The sequence below is a fragment of the Thermobia domestica genome, chromosome 2, assembly GCF_964235325.1.
Source record: "Thermobia domestica chromosome 2, izTheDome1.hap1.1, whole genome shotgun sequence".
NCBI lineage: Eukaryota > Metazoa > Arthropoda > Insecta > Zygentoma > Lepismatidae > Thermobia > Thermobia domestica.
In genome coordinates, this window is record NC_137455.1 from 318366243 (window position 1) to 318390744 (window position 24502).

The 24502-nt window shown below is 32.0% G+C and overlaps 1 protein-coding gene across 1 annotated transcript in view; it reads left to right on the plus strand.

Moving 5' to 3' along the window:
• The window catches only part of LOC145678641 (aminopeptidase N-like), a 60546-nt gene that overhangs the window by 33480 nt on the left and 2564 nt on the right, over nt 1-24502 (plus strand). Inside the window, exons 10-14 of the mRNA XM_081749007.1 lie at nt 1817-2094; nt 13640-13839; nt 15709-15879; nt 16749-16886; nt 21211-21289. Of these exons, the coding sequence (XP_081605133.1) occupies nt 1817-2094; nt 13640-13839; nt 15709-15879; nt 16749-16886; nt 21211-21289 (866 nt within the window). The remainder of the gene's footprint in view (nt 1-1816; nt 2095-13639; nt 13840-15708; nt 15880-16748; nt 16887-21210; nt 21290-24502) is intronic.

The window sequence follows — 24502 nt, forward strand, 5'->3', positions numbered from 1 at the left end:
ATTTTGTGTCAATCTGGCAACTATTAGAAGATTCTCAAATGAATCGAAGTTGCAGAAACGATTAAAATTTAAAATCAGGAAAATTTTAGTCATGATTGGTATTCTGTTATTTTTAGAATTTATCACACCTTCGAATAGTACCTTTCATTGAACATTGAACATCGAACATTGAACAATAACTAGCATACCTCTTATAAGAGAAATATTTGTATTTACAGCAATAATGAAGTAATGAGCTAGAAAATCTATAAAAAATAAGGAAATGAGGGAATAGCTAGGGTCACAAAATATTTAAAGATAATTGCGTTGATTGTTAATATGGAAAGTATGTATTATATCATAAGGAGGGTTTACTGAAAAAATAAAGTCAATAAAAGAGTGTGAAATGGAAAGAAGTGATAAGATCTCTAAAACTGAAACGGAATGATAATGTATACACTTGGCTTTGAAGTATATAACCTGTTATTGTAACGAGTACTTACGTTGTAATAGAAGGAAGAAATGAACTTAGATTTTTGCTTTGGTTTGAGTTTAGCGTTCTTTTCAGTAGTGGTGCTATATGAGGCGTGAACCTGCAATTTAACGTGAGATCCAAACCACATAAAACCCCAACGGAAATCGATCCCAAGACAGAGATAGCACAAAGGATAAAGGAAAAATATAGAAAAGCTAAAATATGATTGTTCGAAATGGATAGAGTAGAGAAATTCAGAAAAATGAAATGAAAAGAAGGGATATGAAAGGACAAAAAGTGTAAGAAAGAAGACTTAAAGCGAAAAAGAATTACAAGCGATATTATATTTTTGAACTTTAATATAAAAGCTGAAGGAGCAAGCATGTAAAATAGAAGTAACTATCATTAGGAACGGATAACAAATTGTTAAATATAGCAAGAAAGAAGAAGGAAAATATTATAATATAGAACAAGAAGAGAAAAGAACAATATATGTGATTAAATATAAAGGATTTCGTATGATATGTGTCCAGCGCAATTAGGGGACAAGTTAAAAATAAAAAAAAAACATTAAGGACGACGGATTTCAAAAAGAGAAGAATGCAAAGTACAAAAATGTGAAAGAAACAAGACCTAATACAAATGGAAAATAAGAAAAGATTGAAAGAAAGTAGAACTTATCACAAGGAAATCAATGGATACATAATAGATGAAGTAAGTTTAGAAGAGTTAAGAATCATGATCCATGAAATAAATTCGTGTATCTATAGAGCAATGAAAGTTAGAGAGAAAACATGACATATAAAAATAGTACAAACAAGAGTTTGTTGTAAACAATTTTATATAATTAAAATAGTGAAATATATTTATAACAGGTTTACAATTGATGAAAAGTATTAAAATAAATTGGATTGAATTATAAATAATAAAATTGTTAGCAACTGTAAGTAGAATTTCGAGAAAAATAAATTAATATAATCAGATCTCTAATTGGTTTCACATTTCTCATATTTTTAAAAGTATATTTACATTAATTCATTATGATGTAATTTCACAAAATTCCCGATAAACATAATGCTAAGTTGCTGGAACATTAGCATAAATTATTATTAACATATGTAGTACTTGAAACATTCTTCGTTATCTATACATATATGTGGGTAACGTATAAATGTAGTACTCATTTTGTTTAACAACATAATGTATTTATCTTACAAATTTTCATCCTCTAATCAATTTTAATTGTAAAACTGAATAAATATATATCTTAGGTTTAAACTTAGTTAGAAAGTTGGCTAACTATTCAAAAAAATTGTAAGTGATGAATGATACTTAGATAATGATATTTTATTATTATTATAGGATTTTATCGAGTGAACTATGATCTTCAAAACTGGGAATTATTGTCTAACTATTTGAATTCAGACGAAGGGTTAAATATTCATGTGTTGAACCGAGCTCAACTCTTGGATGATAGTTATGACTTGTGCATGGTTGGAATAGTTAGTACCACTACAGTACTTAATATCACTCGATATCTCAGCAAAGAGTTAGAATATGTCCCATGGACAGTAGCTATGCAAGCTATCAATTATTTTCAAACTTTCTTAAGAAGCACAGAGGCAGGGGAGGTATACAGGGTAAGTGAATGATGTTTAATTAGTATTATATTTCAAAGATTTTATCGCTTCAAACGATGGATCTTTTCGTGTTATTCTGAAGATTATTCAATATTGTTAATATGTTGATGTCGAGGTTAGAGTTTACAGTCTAATAAAGTGAAAAAACCGGAAGATTCGTTGCTTACTCCTTCACAGGATTGTCAAAACAAGAAAATAAAACTGTCCTTTGTAGGTGGGAATATCTAGTTAATTGTCTTAGTGCTTTCATATTAAGGAAACGTTCGTACCTAAAGTAATAGTATAGTAAATTTAATGAAAAACCCACAAATTTTGTTGTAGTTTTCACTTCATTATATAAAAAGAAAAGTCAATATTCAAAGAGTATCCTGTCTTCTGCAACATGGATTAGGTTTCAGTCATTTCGTATTTACAATTCCTCACTTGTGTCTGATATTAGGATTGGATGTATCTAGATATTACACAAATAGGGTTTCTTATGGCAGAAATTTTATGTCTTCTAGTAAAAGTGCATAATAACTACACACATTTCCAAAAAGATATTTAAACAAGAAAAATTTTGCCTGAAATATATTGGATCTTTTGATTCAAAAATTAAAAAATAAGTTACATTTAAGAAAAAAAAGAAATTTTGATCGCCAAATTCGAAGTTCCATTTTAAGAAACGTTTTTATTGGGGAGGACAAAAATTTATAAAGATGATTTTTTCTTGCTCTATTAGAAACTAGCTGTTATGCCCGTTCTTCTCACAGGTTAGATAAAATATCTATATAAAAGAACTGAACAACGAAAGAACAATTAAACATTTCTAAAATTGGATTTATTTTGTGAGGATGTATACCCGACAAAGTAGATGTGTCTCCATTGGGATGACTTTAATAGTAAACACAGTTTATACTTGATACAACCATTAACTAACCTGTTTTTAACAACAATAGAACCATCTACTACTAAATAGAAACAAACAACATGAATGTAGACAACATTATGGATTTCATACAAATATCGGTCATTTTCCATTATTTGTACATATCTTGGTATCCCTTCGCAGGTGCACCCGGCCCGCATACAGTGCTAGCTGAATTTGAAAGTCATCGCTAATGGAATTCATCGCCATTCATCTCAGCGACCGCGAAAACTAAGGATTGCATACTAATATCGGTCATACTGGATTATTTTTACATGTTTCGGTAATCCCCTTTATAATGGGCCCCGTTCCTTAGCTGATGGGGTCTTAATTTAAAAGTAAACGTTTTCTTCAATTTCAACATTGAGCTCAGCGACCCTGAAAACTATGGATGTGATACTAATATCGGTCCTTTTGGATTACTTTTACATGTCTCGGTATGCCTCCTTTCGGTGGGGTGAATTTAGAAGTTAATGCGATCGGAGTTTTACTATTGATCTAAATTACCGCGAAAATTATGGATTTGACACTAATATCGGTCATTATCTACTTATTTTACATGTCCCGTTAAACGCCTCCCTGGTTCGAAATTTTAAAAAAATGCTTCTGGGACCTGGGCTAATGTACACACGGCCCAAATTTGTTAACTCTCGGTCTACTCTTCTGGTTCCCAGGCCGCACACAGGCACACAGTCAAACGCACACACACACAAACAAACTCTTCGTTTTATTTATATTAGATTAGGTTAGATACGATGTAAATCTCTCATAGTATTAATTACGATACTATTGCACAGCCCTAATGTTTAGATATTAAACATTTTACCCTCAAATAGCTAAATAGGAAATAAGAAACAAGAAATGAGAAGCAATCAAGAATTATTTGTTAGTGATTTCTTTATTATGTTTGCGAATTAGGCAAAATTTAACTCATCCTCGTATTGTAGTTGTTTAGTATGTATTCTCTAGGCGTTCCACTCTTTCTATGATCAACGGTTCGAGTACCATAGTCTACAGTAAACATTTCATTTAAAAAAAAAACATTCTTCTGTCTTTTTGATAAATAACAATCTTTTGTTTATTAGTTATTTGCTTCACTCTACTTTATTTGAATATTTCCAAATAATTCAGAATTTTGCTTTTAAAATGTTAAAATTATTAAGAATGTTATGGAAAGAGGAAAGTTCATTTGTAATCATATTCAATCGGAAAAGGAAACTTCTAAATATTTGAAACTTGAATTAACATGTGACCAAATTTTAATATAACATTACCAATATACAACAGTTACTCAAAATAGTCTTTGGAAATAATATATAGAAACGAAAAGACATAATGACACCCTCTGGACAGTTGTAGACTGTATTATGTGTCTACTTGTTCTTGCATTGTGAGCACTAAGGATTACTTCGCACTGTAGTCTTGAGTAATAAGGTAATGTTTGCTTCCTACATAATGTCTACCACATAATTCAAGTATAGGTGAATGTTGTAGAAGTCCCATTTATCACGCTTCATTCACTACATCTAAACTTCCTATTATCCAATTTTGATTGGTGGCGGAAACAAGTGCTTTTATACTGATAACTGAGAAATTCAATGCACAAGGGAATCAAGTCTACTTTTCATATTTTTGGAGTATTTCACCTTTAAGACCTCTAACTGAATTTTCTTTTAGTGCTTAAAACATTCATGCCTTAGTATTACAAATCTTTTTTATACTAAGTGAGAAAAACAATGAAAACTTTTTAATGTAATTAAGCGTTCTTTATAAAATTTATGAATATTTTCTTACTCTTTAGGTTATGTTACTTGATTTCCTGGTTTTCTGAATGCACCAATCGTCTTACTGAATACCGTGTCACGAAAAAATAAATATTTTTTCCTTACACTACAATGTGTGTAAAACTGATTTTTCTGTGGGCGAAACAATAACTAAATACTATTTGTGAACTAGCAGTAGCAACTATTTTTTAGTACATCAATGTCATACTTAATGATTTAGCATAAATATAAATTAGTTGCTAGAAGTTTAGATGTGCCTTGCAACGTGGAGCCTAAACCGGACCTGCAACTTAATGTGAAAATACATAACAAATGCAAATGCAAATTTGAAGTTTTGTTTTACCTTCCCTTAGAATACTTATATGAATCAAAGTGAATTGATCAAAAGTAAGCTCGATCCAAGTGCTAACTATGCTCAAAAGTAATTTCAATGAATTCAAGTGAATTGATCAAAAGTAAGCTCGATCCAAGTGCTAACTATGCTCAAAAGTAATTTCAATGAATTCAAGTGAATTGATCAAAAGTAAGCTCGATCCAAGTGCTAACTATCTTCAAATTCATTTCAAAGAATTCAGTTGTTTTCCCATGGTCATACAGGTAACGTGTAAGTAAGTTTCATATATTGAGCGAAAATATAGAAATAAGTGAATTTCTTCTTGGAAAGTGGAATTTTCGAAAACGTTAGAGCAAATTTTTAAAAATGAAATGAAATCTTTGAGTTTTACGACCCACAGATATGCCGGCTGGAATAAAAGGGGACAGCGATTATGAGAAATGAAGGAAATGGTGGAATGAAGAAAGTGGGAGCAGAACCCCGAGTAAACCCACGCACACGGTGTTTAAGCATATTTTCACTTAAAGGACTTGTTAGATATTTATGAACTTTGAAGTCTCTTTCTGTATATATTCTAAAGAAAGTAACGTTGACCTGGCTTGAGAACAGTGCTAATAATGTCCGAAAAATCAATTTCAAACGGTTCTAATAATTCCCTTGATGATAAGACAGATCACGTTAATTAGAATGTGAATAAAATAAATGTAGAAATTCCCCTTCACCACATTAGAAGTGGTATCTCTTAAAACACTAGTAAATATGTTCACTGATCTTTTTCATGATAAATGTTTACCTCAAGTTTCAGGTCCCTAACTTGAAGAGATCTAAGATATGCGGGTTTTGGCATAAATTTTAAAACCTCTTTCCCTCTTATTTTAGGCGTCTTAATGAAAGTAAAAATCGCAAATCGGCAGTGTTCTTTTTTTTTTTCGCACGACTCACATTTTAGGCTTCCGAACTATCCCATGCATAAGTGTTGCAAGTCTTGTAGAACGGCTATGTCCGTTCGTTCACCAGTCCGTTCGTCTGTCTGGCTGTTAACAGGTTTCAGGGCAAAAGTTGTATCCGATATCAAGACGTGTTTTCTTTAATTCGATTCAGCATATCAGGAATAGTTTCCGTCTCCTGTACCGATCTATTTCGGAGGAAAATTGCTGAAATTCGCTATTTCTGGTTTTAACTTCTCTCGCCGTAGGACAGAAATGGTAAGAGGTAGCGACAAACAGTGTTTTTCTATCGATTCCGTCTGAAGAGGCTATACTGTCACCATCAGCACCACTCTATCAACACGAAAACTGGTTCAAATTTAGAACTACATCCGATTTCAATATATATACCAATATAGCAAGAAATGGTAAAAGGAATCGAGAAATTTCTTGCAATCGATTTAGTGTTCCAAGTATTTGTTTCGTATTCTACACTAACCAAATATTCAAACCGGAAATTGTCAATTCAGTATTTCTGGTTTCCACTTTTTATCACAATACTATAAGAGAGATTTTTTGCACCCGTTTGAACGTCTCAGAGAAACATATAATTAACATCTGTTACACTCTATCACAACTGAAAGTAATTAAAATGTACTACTGCTTCAGGTTTTGATACTGATTTTAATGGAGCAAAACTTTCAAAGATATGAAGGAGTGTCCCCTTTCTGGGAACAGATTCAGCATCCAAAGAATAGGTTAAACATCGTCAATTAAATACGCAAAGTTTGGATGTCTAACGTAGTTTTGCACTATGGACGAAACTCCCTTTTTTGTTACGACGATGCTGACAAGGTCTATTTCAATTTTTGTAGTAGACTAGTTGAAATGCTCGCTCTTGACACAGGAAAACTAGGTTATTGGAAAATATTTGAAAGTTATATTTGAGCACTCTCTCCCTCTTAGGATATGGATATGATTCAAAATGAGATGATAATATTTACGTCAATCCATGTAAATAATTTGCTTCAAACACTTTCTCATTTCGGCTATTTTTTTGAATAGGAAATGGAAAATTAAAATATTACAGAAATCAATCTCTTCATTCCAGTAAAATCGAAATTTTTGAAAGCGTCCCGAGTCTGATCTTTATCATTCCAATATAGTTTGAGAAATACTATTTCTGGTATATATTTTAAAATCCTCTCTTCTTTTAGGATACACATTTAAATAAAAGTAACGTAATAAAATACTTGAACATAGCACTGTCATTTTCTTTCAATTAATTGTTTAGTTGTATTCATTTATTTGTTTTTTTATTTATTATATACTAAGAAGAAAATCAGAATTCAAAATGTACGTCAAAAATAGAATATCTAACTAGACATTTAAATTATTAACATAAAATTCGGCACACACACACACACACACACACACACATATATATATATATATATATATATATATATATATATATATATATATATATATATATATATATATATATATATGTATATAGTATGGCGCTAAATTCGTTCTACAAAAGCAGAGCAGTGATTCCTGAGAGTAAAACACAAGATACAATATCTAAATCTTGTAAAAACACAAGATATATATATATATGGAATGGACAATTTTGTTAATACGTTTCTTCACATTGAAATGAAATACTGTCTCATGATGGAACAAGATCTGAAGTGATTGAATTGAATTTTGTAATGTAGTTAACACTTAGCTCAGATATGACTTTTGTCATGTCAGCTTCATTAAACTGCATACCCAGAGACGTAGTGGCTTCAAAATTTATGCCAAAGGGTAGAGTATCTTGTGAGCCCCTAATTTAGGAAGATAAAGCCTGGTATATAAACTCCTTTTTAAAATTCGGTGGTCACTTGTCCCAACTTCCAATTTGGAAAATTCCACTTTTAGGAGAAAAATGACAATTTCTATAATTTTTATAATAGCAATTTCTATAATTTCTATGTTTCCTGCCCCACTACTGGAAGGAAAAATTCATTTGAAGTAATTATTGAAGAATTATCACTTAAGTCATGATTAATTTTCATTACTTGATTTCAATTCAAAGATGCATCCTATAACAAGGGAGGAAGTCCGAGAAACGTCCCAAATATTTTGCAATTTAATCTGCTCTTCCTGTGCGATGAACACACGTTTCTGCTATTAAATAAATGTACAAGATATAAAAAATGCACATTTCTCTCAAACAGTAAGCGTCAGTTAATTTACAAACATGAAATACATTCTTGATATCTAGATTATAGCCTACTATTTCTTATTTTAGCTGTATTTATTGTACCGGTCTCAAATGGTAGACATATATCGAATCCGAACTTAAGTTGCTAAGTTCAGCTCCCTCGTGGCTAAACAGTTGACATACTCGCCTTTTTCGTGGGAACCCGGTTTCGACTCCCGGCGGGAGCTTACGTGGTTCGTATTTTACGTTAAGCTGTAGGTCCAGATAGCCTCATTGCTGGAAGGTATGCTAAACCCAAAACCGAATGAAATCATGTTACTAAGTAAATTACAAATAAGTCAAGAATGCATATGTCATTGATTTGACTGCAAGGAGAATCTTCTCAGGAATGATGAAATTAAACTTTGGTATAGCAAAAAGTACTCAACCGATCGAGACCAAATCTAGTACAGGAAAAGAGATTAAAAAGTGCTAGGTCTGAGAGGACGTTTCTAAATATAGGTTAAGAGGATAACGATACGAAAAAATAAAAAAGAGAGTTGGAAATAGATGGTCTTAATCTAAAATTGTAGATTTTTCCAATGCCCAAACCACTTGGGCACTACAATCTTAGGGCACCAAATACCAAATGAGAAAACTACTTTTCCGATTCAGCAGGCAGTTCAATTGGAGCCTCACTAAATACGTATCCTAAGCGCGGAGATGGGATTTTAAAATTTATACCAGAAATAAAGTGTTTCAAAAGTTACTCACGTTAGATAGATGACAATTGCTGTATAAACACATCTTAAAATAAATGGCTAGATGTGTGAGCTCTCTCAAGGGTTCATCATCTACAGGAAAAAAGTATAGAGTAATTTCTATAACACTGTCTAGCATACAAATATTAATCTAAGTTTTATTTCCCCTTATTATTGAATGTGGATGAACCATTGAAGGCGAAGTTTGGAAAATGTTCACAACAACGCTGGAGTAGTGATTTCATTACATCACTTTCGCTAAAATGTATGTTATAAAGGGGGAGGAGATTTAAAATCCAAGAACAAAGTGGAGTATGCTACCAGTTCGTCACTTTAGGAACTTGAAAGTACGTGTACAAACTTGTCATTGAAATAAATATATGTTCCAGTGTTTCCAAAAGTTTAGTTTCTAAAAGAAGGAGTAATTTATAAAAATATAAATTAATGTTGTTTGCCTCATCATAACGCAGTTATGGTTTCAGGGGTGTCCTAGGAAAAATTTCACTCCGGAGCAACAAAACTCCCTCCTCACCAAAACACTTCGATTACACTCAATAAGGTTTAGCAATATTTTTGCAATATTACTTTAATCCCAAGTGTTTTGAAATTAACCGCTAAGGAATGACATTGTTCTTAAAATTGTGATAAAAAAAAGTAGTATCTTCCACATTTCTTAAGTTAAACAGATGTAAGTTTGTACGTAAACTCCTTTTCAAAAGTAAAATGGCACTTGAACGTAAGATAGTTTAAACCATGTTAGGTAATTAGGAATGTAAGGTTGTATTTAGAAGTTTGATCCTACGCCTAAAGCAGAGGCTACTTGGGTCACTTATTTGTTGATTAAAATGTAAGCATGATAAGCTTCCTATGGAGTCTATGTCAAAAGTGAGTGACGTCGAATAGACTTAGGTATTGGTTTTGTCTTAGTGGTTGAGGAGCATTTATTTGAATCAGAATGCGTTTGGGTTCGATCCCCTGTGTATGTTTTATTAGCAGAATTAGGTGCTGAGAGTGATTAGATTTTTTCTCACTGCAACCTTCATGAAGGAAAGTGTAAGAGTGAGTGACTCACTCCTAATTTCTCATTCCTTGACTGCAAGGAAATTTAGTCAGAGCCGTGGAGTGAAGAATGACAACCTAACCCAAAGACCAACCTATCCTGAATATATATATTTTAGATAAATTTCTTATCCTCTTCAGTCCATAGGTGCACGTATGTGCACCTCTGGTTTTTATTTATTTATTTATTTATTTATTTATTTATTTTTCTTCTATTCTGATTCTTGCATCGTAGTAGAAACTGCTTTATAACGTTTGTGTACCTCCCACCTGTGTTTATTACTAATCTTATTCATTAGATGGCAATCAACAACCATCATATTTCAAGCGATAGTTACAAAGCAAAATGTGGCCGCTTAGTGCCAGGACTCTAGAGGCTATGGTAGACTTAATTTGGAGTCTCAGATTCAGGATTAGGCTAGGCTGTGTCCTGTGAGTCAAGATTCTATCTTTAAAATGTAAGAAGTACGGGCCAGAGTTGAGTGATTACTGTAACCCGTATTTCCACGGGTTCCTTCTAAATTGGTGAGAAGTTTAATAATTAATTACGAAAATTAGAAGTTAGCTTGAATTCTTCCTTTCTCCATTAGTTATTGGGGAAGGGCAACCAGGAGATTTGGATGGATATAGGGCCGAAGTAGCGTCCTGAGATTCTAGCCAGTAACCCACCTCCTAAATTAGAATATTTAATTGTAATAAATAATTAATCTTCATATTAATTCGTTGAACTTTTCATTTAATTTCTTTGATATGAACCAATCCTAGACATAACGAGCATCTATTTACTTTTGGAGATATAGATATACAGTATATATTTATTAGCATATGGTTGTTAATGCGAAAATTTTAAATTTATTTGAAAGAAAATAATAGTATATTTCTAGAGAGGTCGAAAGAAGAAGTTTCATACTTATTGGGGAAGTGAAGGTATTAAGTAACTTCATCTCAAGTGGAAACTGAGAATATATATATATATATATATATATATATATATATATATATATATATATATATATATATATATATATATATATATATATATAATTTCAGTTATTTAGCCTTGAGCTGTAGAGAGCACGGACAATAGAGAAGAGTATATACCGTCCTTACGTTCACACGGACGGAAATACGAAGAATTATTTTTAATTTTTTTTCTTACATATTTTAGCATATTTTCTACATGTTACTCACAAAGACTATTTGGCCCATACAATGATATTATTATTTCGATTCTCATGTTTCTACAAACTAAAATCTTGCATTCCGTTTCAAAACGCTGTGCATGTAACCATACTTATAATTAGAATAAATTTATATTAAAATAATTTTTCAAGATATTGTGCATCAAAGAAATGAACAACGTTAATTACTCAGTTTTAGTGAAGTTAGAATCACACTGTGTTACAAAATTGCACAAACAATTGTAGTTACGGTACGTGACACGTGATAAATAGGAAAATATTGTTTCATTAAAGATTGTTGATAAGTTGATTGAAGCTTTATTAAGTTTCATTTTCGCGTCATGGCAATAAAGCGTTGTCTTTTATATAAAATTATTGATAATTTCAAATACTTTCAAAGACAAAACTTTACGTATTTGCCCATGCTCAAATTGACTAGCATGAAACGAATAATATTAAGATACATTTTTAGAATAAAAGAAACTCTTTTTATTGAAATATCATGTACTAAATGTAAAAGAAATAACGCAGTATATGAGACTTGAACTACTAATAATCGGGAAAACGAGACAACGAAAGATTACATGCTAACCAAGTACATCACAACGGCATGTTTATAAACTACTTCTTGGGAAACACATATAAAGTAATTAACAGAGAAAGTTTGTGATTGCTTCCCACATTATGCTTTTGTGTGTATGTTACTTTTGTGTAGTCCTTTGTTTACGTTTAAATGCATAAATACCCATGCATACTAAAAGTGTGCCAAATGTATAGTAAATTGCATTACTAACAAATACTAATTAACTAACATTACGAACTAATACGCATATTTCTGATAAATCATATAATTCTCTCTCTCTTAAATTTTACACGTTTATGAAAATGAAAATTTCGCAGATTTCTATCTGATTATAAATCGATTATTTAAATAAAAAATTTCAAACACTTATTGGAAATATGCATTTTCTTTTCCCGCACTCTTCCAACAACACACATCTAATTGCCTCTCATAAGAAATAAATTTATTTCTATTTATGTAACTTCTAAAGACATACGACCCAAATTTTGAACACAACTTTACATATATTTCAAAGTATAATTGCTATATTTGACTTGACTTACAGTCAATAATAGTCATCTTCGAATCCACCGTGTTGGAGCAAGTACATGACAATTGAATCGTACGTGGTATGAAATAAAATTAGAAGTTTCTATAGAATACATTTCTATAACCATAGTTTGCGTACTTGTCGTCATTTGAGAGTTGCTAGCACCGATATTTAGTAGACTTTTGACTAATTACAGATAAACAATAAATGACAGAAGGAATAGTAAATGAAACTATAGCCTTTGAGAAAACGAGCTATCTGGACATGACTTTGACAATTTTAAGGCCTTTAACAACAGTTTTTCAGATACGCATCTAATTTTACATGCCTAAATTTCATCCCTAGTAGTATAGTACATAATTTAAGTAAAAGGGAAAGTGCCTGTGACCAGACTCGTTCTCTGGCTCCTCTGAGTAACATTCGAGAAGTCTCCTCTGCATAACACACGCTCTATCTGTCAACACAATCAGTGTGAGGAAAACACTAACAGTGAATAGGTGGACTCATCATTCAAATAAGTGGTCCCCTATCATAACACAAATAAAGCTGACACTTTCCAAGGAAGAAAATTATTGACATATGGGATTCTCTTATGTATTTGAGTCTAATAGGAAATACAGATTTGTCTCACTTCCGAAGGAATTCTGTTCGGTTCTAAGACAACTGCCTGTTAGAGAACAGATTCCTTAGAATTATAGCCGCTGTAGTAGCCTAATGATTATTGAACAGATACCTTCATAGGGGTACTTTCAGACCGTGTTAAGACTTAGGGTGGACTGTGAGAACAAATTTTATTGGGCAGGTATTCATTCATACCATCAGAATTCTGAACTGTTGAATTTTCCTCGGAAAGTGCTTCTAAAGGCAAATATTTCTTGTTCCCCATTACTGTAAATTTAAACTAAATATCTCGTTAAAAGAGAAACTTATCTTTGATTCAATACATTCCATTTACATTTTAATCCTAATTGCTGAGCAGGAATACGGTAAAACACATAAATTACAACCTACTACTGAATGTTACAATTTGAGCAACATTATCGCTATTAAGTCTAAAAGCTGGAAGTTAACTTTCGTTTGCCCTTAGCGACATGTTTACTATCGGGTTCAATTTGCTTATGACTCACCTTTAATATAATACTGATAACATTTGCAAAGTCTTTGCAGCTAAGATATTCAATGTGGATATGTTAATAATAATAGTAATAATAATAATAATAATAATAATAATAATAATAATAATAATAATAATAATAATAATAATAAAATATGTTTTTCCTGCCTTAGAGTTATGTTCTCCACCTTCTTGAAGCAGTATACGATGACGTTGGCTTTGATGATGTAGAAGGTGAAGAAGGCGCCACGACTCTAACTAGAGCTCTAATAGTTCAAACCCTAAATAATTTTGGAAACAACGACACAGCCCAAAGGTCTTTAGAGGCTTTCAGACAGTGGATGAATTCTCCAAATCCAGATGAAAATAACCCGTAAGTTGAATAATGTTTTCCATGTTCTATGAAGTACTAAATATGACGATATAACGCTTTTTTTATTTAATTCAGAGGAATTGTTTAAATACAGAAGTTTCTTGTCTTCTAAAACACGTTATTGAAACTCGAAGTTCACTTTCAATATTTCTAATGTTCTTTTAAGGATATACACTATGTGATCAAAAGTGACACCCAATCACTTGACCACGTTTGAAGTCCGTGAGTTCCGCGGAGCGCCCCATTCTGCTTTCTCACTATGTCTAATGACTACTGAAGTCGCTGATGAGTACCTGGCAGTAGGTGGCAGCACAATGCACCTAATATGAAAAACGTATGCTTTGAGGTGTCCAGATACTTTTGATTACATAGTGTATTTAATGATAGATATGCATATAAATAATAGTAGCTACTATGTCCTTGAGTATGGTGTAATCACAGTTGTTTTATCTTCTTTAGTGAAGTTTTGAAAAGTTAGAAACATAGTTGTGAGTGAAATGTGTCCCGAGTTTGTTTTAGCAGAAGTAAATAATCTTCTTGCACAAATTTGAATTACACTTAAACTATCCTATAATCTTAAAAACCCTAACACTAATGACATTTGTGTGATAGAAAACCTAAGAACAACGTAGCAAGTTTCAAATCGATAAAATTGTTTTCAAGGATATCGATAGTAAATCAGAATTAAGTCATAAATTGCTTATAAGTGACCTGCAGTTTCGTTTTGAAATTTCGATATTAGATTTCATAGAGCTCACCTTGAATACTTAATACTACTTAATGAAACTTTCCATATTTCCAATTATAAGAATAAAACATGCAAAAGGTTTGCTACGTTAAGCTAACTTCTAATTGTAAACAGTCACGCTGATAGATTTCGTTTTATTTAAATCTTCAAATTCATTATAGTTTCACGGTACTGCCATGCATCTACAGCTACACTTTCAATTTATCCAAGGAATCCGTACCTCTTAGGTTCCAGAAGGTAGATATAAGCCCTTTAATTGCAGACGGGACTTCGATCTTCTAATTTAGTGGTGTACTGTTTCAATTTCATGAGTAAAGAGTTTTCTCTGACGTGTGGGCTAGGACAAGACGTTATTCTCGTGTAATTATCAAGTATTTGCTAAGAAACGTACACGTATAACGCAGATGACTCTACAGTGAGATAGGTATCCTCGTAGGCATGCGATCAGGAGATTATTAATGAGGCAATCACCTTGCTGAAACCTTGTGGTATATCAGAATGTCATAATTCATTTGATATGCTCTTGTATGCCCGTACTAAGATTTCGGACAATCTCATTAACAGTCCGCCTGTTATTCACTCGAATAAGTTCTTTCACCTGTACCATATATTCAGCACTAATAGTTAGATGCCGATGACCGCCTCGTGCAATAATTGCCAACAACGTTTTTACGTCAACCTTTCTGTCTGTCTACCGTTCTGTTTAAACCAATGTCTTATTATTTGCACAAAGATGACTTAAAAACTGAAAGATGTATGAATCATATGTGGAACAGTTGACATTCCTTTTTGCGTGCTCATTAAATTTGTTTTATTTCCCACACCTCGATTTTTGTCCAGAATTGCGACGAAACACCATCTTCTATTATCGTCAGGGAAGCTTTCTTTCTACATGTTAGTTCCTTAATCTATGATACTATCACTATGCATAAAATAAAGAAAAAATATCACTTTAGTTTTAATGGATGTATCTAGTATACAGCATTAAGAAGACAAAATCGAAATCCAATACGCAGAAACAAAAATATATCCTTAGAAATATCATGTATTCATATGTACTTAAGAATCCAAGCAACTGGTCACAAACACGATCTTATTGTTCGTTTATTTTTTCCTTTAAGTATATCACCGAACCTGAGACAAACTGTTTACCGTACTGCCGTCCGTGAAGGTGGAGTAGAAGAATGGAATTTTATATTTGAACGCTTGAGTACAACTGATCCACTAACTTCAACATTCCTTCAGTTGTTGTCAGTTTTAGCACAGACACAAAATGTCTCCATAATTAACAGGTAAGTACAAATAATGAATTTATATTTTAAGTCTTCATTAAGATGTGCAATGTAATAAAATATGACAGCGTTAAATTTTAGTCGTCAATAAGTTAACATTTTATTTCTTTAAAGACAATATAGAATTATATACATAATCAGATAATTATGCTATTTTGCAAAATTACATACAACAAATTATCAAACATTATATTATTTCGTAGTTATTAATTCCGATCCTGGTTTAACAGAACATATATGTTTGATTGTAAAATAGCAAGAATTCATGTCAATGTAATGATCTAGTATTATACCAAGCAATCATTGTTTGTTATAATACGTGTTTGTCTTTTAATATGCACAATTATTATTTTATTTTACAATAATAAAATACTATACCATTTCACCAACGGTTAGTGTTAATTCACGTGCAGTGTATTGGGAATAAATGACTATATTTTATTTGAGTATACCTTGAGTATAGACAAAATTCTCTGCTAGCAAACTCTAATTAGTCTTAAAACAGATTATTACAATAAATTATTACAAGTTTCTGGAGCAAATTGTTACGCCTAATCTCGCATGTATAGAATATTAAATTCACTGGCTCCCATGATTAGCAGTTTTGAAGTACCCATTTTAAAATGTTTCAACTATGTAAGTACATATATAAAGTGTACTTAAATTTTTATTTTCCATCGTCATTCAAATACTTGTAAAAACCTTACAATGCCCTAAATCTATAAAGTAAGTTTTTTTCTACGTAAAATAATGAATATGACTTTGCGTGATAGTTACTACATATTAATGGAAACATTAATAATTATAATTATTAGTTTCTAATATTAATCACTTGCACAAACATGTTAACATTGCGTAATTTGTTACAGTTTTCTTGAAATGACGATAACGGAGGGTAATGTTCTAACAGATTATTTCCAAATTGTGGTCGGTTTATTGGTTCAAAATGACGTTGGCTTGTCTGCATCATTTGATTTCATTTCTCATAACCTTGATGAAATAGTGAGGTAAGTGATATTGATTTGTTTTTACAAGTATTTTTTTCTTGTGAGGAAAAGATGTTTGGGGACAAAACGTTACAGTCTCTGGAGATCGAATTGTTGAGGTGAAAGGTTTTAGAATTATGGTCACTTCCTTTACTCATTTGATTATAATATTGCTTGTTACAATAATAGTTCCCATTGTTCTGTGTGTTTCTAAATTGTTTACTTCTGTTTTGCTTGTTTTTGTTGTTGTAAGCCTTATTCCCCGATTACTGTGTGTTTCGTTAACCTTCCAATTTCCAATGCTCATTTCTCTGCTTGTTGTTGCAATTGATCAATCTTAATTGTGTCAATATTATCTGAAACATGCTGTTATTTTGTGCTGATTCTTGTTTTATCTTTGGTGAAATATTCCTTTCTTGCTCATACGAGTTTTCGTTCAGCTGTGTCATTAGCAGTCGGAATCTGAAGATTCAGTTTCTTGTTTGTTTCTTAACTTTGAGATTCCAGATTTCTAAGATTACAAATTACTTGTTTCTCATTGTATTCGTCTTGTTACCTTTGCTTTTCTTCAATTTATACCAAAGGCGAAAGTAATTCTGCAACACTTTTAAGCGTTTGCCTTCCTACCAGTTCTACAAATATACCTGTAAATCAGAAACTGTAAAAGCGATAACCAATCGTCGGTTCTGCTAAAACATCATCAAAGCGTTTGATTCATGATAATAACATATATTAAACAAAATTAGTCACCGATCATCTGGACGTTTGTTTCCTTAAATGATCTTCTATATCCAAGTAAATCGTGGATTTTGCCAACTCTTTAATGATAAAAGTCCATAACTGATAATATAATATCTTATAAATGTCTCTACGCTCAAAAAATATCTGCAACCATTTTCGAAAATTTCGTCTAAAAGCTAAAGGTACCTTAAGAACTGCTATTGGAAATATCATCATGCTCATCGAGATAGCTTCTTATATCATCCCCTGTTCTTACATGATAGCGAGAGAGTGTATATGTTTCTGTAGATATTTGTACTTGAATGTTTCTTGCTTTCAAAGAACTTCCTTGATCGTCATTTGTCTGACTTTGCGCTGATGTCTTTGATGCCATTATTGTGTTACATCGTGTGCCGTACGAGTGCAGAATATGTGTTTGTGTAAGAGCCTATTTCTTCTTATTTTTTCTTTATTTTTAAATCTGATTTGAATATTGTCCAATAATTGACCTAATTTATAAACCGGCATGAAAAGTAGTCTAATAAACCGTAAATGCTAAATATGTCAAAAACTGAACTCTTTTATAGGTTAATGCAATAAAAGAATAAATATCTATCAACATGTGACCAGTTTTGTGACCAGAAACGAAACAGATACACAGAAAAGGAAGAAAAATCGAAAAATGCATAACTATCCATCAATATATATATATATATATATATATATATATATATATATATATATATATATATATATATATATACACTCAGAATTGAGCTCAGAACATGAAAGTTTCAATAAGACGCTTCTATTTTCTTTTGAATCGAAACCTTGATTGTAGATTTTCAGTCTATATGTATCTTAGGTTGATTTTTCACAGAATATTGCGAGAGATAGAGACAAACATGAATTGAAGAGACAGAAAACTGATAATGAGTTATAAAGATGTTTAATTTCATTATTTCTTCTTATAACGTATATAAAGGCTATGATTGAGATACGAAGCAAGGAACCTGAAACTATCACAAAAGCTTACTACGAATAAGCACTTACATTGTCTTTTTTGTGGTATCTGAAGTAAATCTGGAAGGATCCGCCTCTTCTTGACTTATGTAACTTACATGCGAATGGCAAGTCTAGAGCTAAAGCGTATACTTGAAATGTGTTTTGAGTGAACTAAATGGTATTTTTTATATAAAACTGTGGAATGCAGTTAGCATGCCTTTCATATTTCCTTCTCTGGAAGTTCTACGTGTATGTCTGATAGAATAAAATAAATTTTGGGTTTATTTCAATAGACCAGTTTAGATTTTGGAAACAACTCTGACTTAATTTAGTCAATTCAGACAATTGATGCTTTGTAGGCAAGCTAGCCTAAAATCTTTAAAGTAAATGTTTAACCTTTTGTCACTCGCGCTGTTGGAAAAAAGCAAACAGGTGAGTAAAAACTAATGATTTTTACGAATGGGGTCGCATTAGCGGAGTCACCCTCACTGCTATTCCTCAAGTGGCTCCTTCCCCTCTTTCACCCTAAAGCTCGCTGACGTGCTGCAATTGTAGTAGCTTCCAGTACAGGTTGAGAAAATAGTTTCGTCTGCGTTTGCTTTTTTCAAACGCGCGAGTAGTTCCGTGATAACACTAGCAAACATATATTTTTATGGAGTTTGAAATTTTCCAACGCGCGATCGTTAATGTGATAATTATTGTTTATGAGTGAAGTTTTGTTTTTCTAAGCAACGTCTCGCTTCTTGAATAGAAGTGAGATAGAGAAGTGGCTTGACAATATTAGTGATGAGTCTGATGTTAACTATCGAAAATTAGTGGCTGCTGAAAGTGATGCGAATTGAAGTAATGAAAAAGTGAATGAAGATGATATTGATCATGATAGTGAAGCAGATAAGAACAGTGTAGATGCAGATTCAGATGCAAACGATATGGATGTGAATTACAGTTACAGTGAAAATATTGTTTCATTGGGAAAGACAGGAAAACAAAATGTAAATAGTAACTGGCAGCATCAGCAAAGACAAAGTGTAAAAACATTGTGAAAAAGATGCTAGAACCGAAGTTTACTGCTAAGGGTATCACTGAGTAAACAGTTTTTTTTTTTTTTTTTCGAAATTTATCGATATAGCCGTGATTGATGAAATTGTAAAATGTACTAACAATTATTTGGATAAATTACGAACAAGTTTCGGCGAAGAACGCACTGCAACTGTACAGCAACTTCAAGAGCAAAATTAATGACTTTATTTCGACGTCTTTATTTGATTGCCAAAAGAAAGGAGCACGTGATGATGTACGATCACTGTGGACATGTGACGGAACAGGAATTCTAATCGTAAGAGCAGCAATGAGTTACACGAGCTTTTTACTGCTACTCAGGGCATTAGATTCGATGATTTCGAAAGCCGATCTCAGAGAAGAGATATTGACAAGCTATAGATAAAACACACTGACTTGACACCTAGTTTTCTGTTCCAAGCGTTGCTATCGGCTGAAGGAATTCACTCCCTTTCGCCAAGGCTCTCTCGTTTAGCAACAGCTGAACCCTTATTGGCTCAACGCGTGGATATGTCGATGGTTTGAACTTTAGTTCGCATTTTTGCCACGGATCAAGACATTTTGACAGCACTATAGCAACAATTCCAAATATCCTAAGTATTTACTCAACAATTGCATGCATTACTTCAAATAAGTTTACTAAATATATTGTTTGTATCTCAAAATGTCAATGTTGGAAAAAAGCAAACGCGCGAGTAGTTATGTTACTAAATTTGGCGCGAGTGACAAAAGGTTAAAAACATTTAGGCATTTACAATAGTTTCTGGGTTTTCAAATTTATTATACTGCAATATCTTACTGCATCTAAGTTAAAAGTAAATAACAATAACCTTAGTCCGTATTTATGTATTAGAAAAACCAAGAGACCTGTGGATATTTCCATATTAGACCATCCTACCGATAATTATTTTTATTTTTCCATGTTTTTTGCTTTTCGCACAATGGTGCATTCTTATGAGTTAATCGTTAGAGTGCTGATTCTGGATTTTCTAAAGATGTTAAGGAGTTATGAAACTGAAGTACATGAATTTGTTGTTTGCTTCTAGGAAAATTAATTTCCATTTAACGAAGAGAGATTATACATTCATAAGAACTTAAATTAGTATGTAGTATGTCTCCACAGTTATCCAACATTTACAGTGAATGTTTAATGAAGGAGAGAATTCGAACTTAATGAGAATTCGAGATTACAAGTCTATACAGACATTCAACCATAACTAACCCTATACTGTTGAAACTAAAAGGGGAGTACGCCCCCTTCCGGACCACCTTGTACAATACAACGAAGAACACATCGATATTTTAATTAGAAAAATTCGCGATGTGTTCTGAAGTTGAGTGTTATTTGTATATTTATTCCCTTGTGCATTAAACGTGAAAAATTTGTAAAATTAAAAAACCGTCAATGTCGGTGCATGATATTGTTTAAGGATTTCCAACTCGGATTGCCACAATGTAGCATGTAACAACAATAATAATAATAAGGAAATGAAAGAGAAGAATACGTAGAAAGAAATATATTAAATGAATTGTAATTTGTGAATAATATTTCTTGTTTCAGCTTTGAAGGAGTTGAAGCCGCAAGAAGTGCTATGAGAAATCTTGTAGGTGAAATAAATACTCAAGAGATGCTCGATACGGTGAGTAAATAAGTGCATCGTATTTGTAAAACAAAATGTAAACGTAGTTATTCCGAACATTCGAGATTGTATAGTTTATGGATTTAAAATGTAAAACAGTAATTTACTGTGACATTGAACAATCCATATCATTTGTCTTGCACACCCCATTAGTAAATAAATAGCGATTTCCTGTTTCACTTAACTTGAATATCGGTTTATTAGGAATTAAAGCCGACAAATGTAGTATATTTCGTGGCAAACAGAATTACAGAAAGAAATAACCAAGTAAATACATAATATTGTATCTTTGAAGCAAATGTTTGTGAACCTTGCAAATGAATACTATCATCCAGTTGAGATTCCAGTGTTTGTTTTACAGTTTCAACGTCTGGGTAATTAAGAAGTATGATGAATTCACTCTGAATATTCTTATGATATTTGTTTGATATTTCAAATAAGTAGATGTTAGCAAGTTTTAAACATATTATATTTATTCTAATACGGTTTTATCAAGATAGAACTGATTCATATGTACGTATATTTCTTCTTAGAACACCTTGAAAACATGAGCTGGAACTCTGCTTGGCCATAATTTTTCTGGTTAAATTTGTGAGGGGGTAGGGGGTATAAATTAAAATTGTGTCAAAATGTACTTTGAAATATTTGGAGGAGCTCGAATTTTACAAATCATTTCTAATTGTGGTTTTGTGTTACAAAATGGTTTTAATTTTGTTTTTCCAATTTTTCTTTTTTAAGATAAGATGAATGGATATATCGTTCTCTTTACTTACAATATCTTTCATAGTGAACGTCACCTTTCCATCACACTTCCTGTACTAATCTCCCAGTATTTCAAAAGAGCTGTAAAATAGCATTTTCTCCGTTATAGAAGCATTTAAGTACATATACATATACATATACAAATACTTTTATACATATAAGTAGAATACTCGTGATGGTAAAATCAATGCTCAATTCTGAAGTTGAAAGAAGAAGTTCATAATTTTTACTGGAACCCAGAGATATTTTATTTGTCCCATTATAATATAAATATTGAAGTCTTTCTGACAAATATTACTTTCTTCCAGCCTTTTGCAAGATAATTTAAGTCCCATGAAAATTAGTTATTCGCCTACAATAATTCTATACGAGAAGAAATTTGAAATGAAGGCAAAAGTTTCTGAAAGCCTTTCTTTATTTTAAGGAGGGCGCTGTTTGTTTCATGTTGCAGGAAACTGCTAACTAACCAGTGGACATACAAACACGTTTTTTGAGAACACACTTTTTTGCTGGTGACTGTACAATATATAAAGGCAGTAGGAACTCGCTGTGCACTATCAAGAGATCTGTCATATGATTGTATTAATCAACGTGATATTCCTCGCAGAACTTATTGTACTATTTGAAAAAAAAAGAATTAGAAATATTAATATTATGTAAATTGTTCGACTTTCCTCCTTTCTCGAGTGGGATTTTCTGGAACGCTGAGACATGTATAATGAAGTTTTTAATTGAGAAATTATATACGAAGTTTAAGTGAGAATTCTGCTCGAAATGATTTTAACAGGGACGAGGAATATCAGGATTGGGTAACGCTCATAAGTCCTAAACGGCACATGACCTAAACGGCATGAGACCTAAATCTAAGGCTTGTGCCATTTAGGTCTTGGCAGTTTAGGTCTACTGCCGGGGAATGACCTTTAGGCCTTGTGCCGTTTAGGTTTGATGTCCTTTAGAACCTGTAGCGTTTAGGAATAGTGCCGCGAAATGATTTTTAGGCCTTGTGCCGTTTAGGATTTACGCCGTTTAGGACTTGTGCGGCTTAGGTCTTGTGCCTTTTTCATTCACTTGCCTTAGTTCTGAAATTCGCCACCACCACATGAAACTGCGACGATGCAGTAACTAGTTGACAATAATGCTACGACATAGCTAATTCAAACGGTAACAGCTATATTTGTACTAATAAAAATATTGTTATCATTATCTGTTCTGCAACTATATATAGATTATATTGTAATATAACCTATTTCATTCTAAGAATTAATTATATACTTGGTTAGGAAATCTGTTTCTTTTAAATGGACGTACGAGAATTCCATGATAAATTCCTGAAAAAGAATTAAATAAATATGTTTAAAAAGTATATTTTATCATTTTTTCTGAAACCAAGCAAGCATTTAGAATTGCAAGATATACTCTGTGGAGTGTATTTTATTAAGAGTAGAACTTTCTAAAGGTAGGACAAAAACCCATCAGAGTTTATTTAACTAGGACAAAAACCCACTAGATATTTCACCAGTGAATATGAATTGAGACTGCATACATTAAGAACGCAGTAAATTTAAAACTGAACAAAGAATATTTATTATGCAATACAGATACTATATTTCACAATGTGTTTTGATATTGTTGATATGCATAAACAAGAAAAATCAACAAATAACGCTAAATTACTAATGTAATATGAAACACAGTACGTTTGAAGAAATCAGAACATAGTCATTTAGATGTGTACCATGCAAAATTCGTAGGGGAGCAAGCTTTTTTCGTACTAAAAGCAAACCAAAAGTGTTCAAATTACAAAGGCTTCAATAAGACAATAAACATATACATATTACACACGTACATAAATTCATTTATTATTATTATTATTATTATTATTATTATTATTATTATTATTATTATTATTATTATTATTATTATTATTATTATTATTATATTTCGAGCTTCTTACCTCTTTGAAACCTGAGTCTTGACAGTGCGTGAATTTTAAAACACAGATTGTGTGAAATGTACGGATAAGCTAGTCGTAAGAAATCGGAAACTATTCATGGAAGTCCATTCTTTTGACTGTGTTTATCTTCTGTACTCTTAGTAGTCCAGTCAATAAAGGTTTTATGTCGGGACTAATTAGTAACAAGCTGAATTTTTCAGGAATGTTATAACACAACATAAGAGGTATTTTCTGAAAAGTTTTCACCCCTCCACCTCTGAAACCAAGCAAGCATTTAGAATTGCAAGATATACTCTGTGGAGTGTATTTTATTAAGAGTAGAACTTTCTAAAGGTAGGACAAAAACCCATCAGAGTTTATTTAATTAGGACAAAAACCCACTAGATATTTCACCAGTGAATATGAATTGAGACTGCATACATTAAGAACGCAGTAAATTTAAAACTGCTTTAAAACTAAATTTTGCTTTTCCCTCTACCACCTTAACCCGTTTAGAC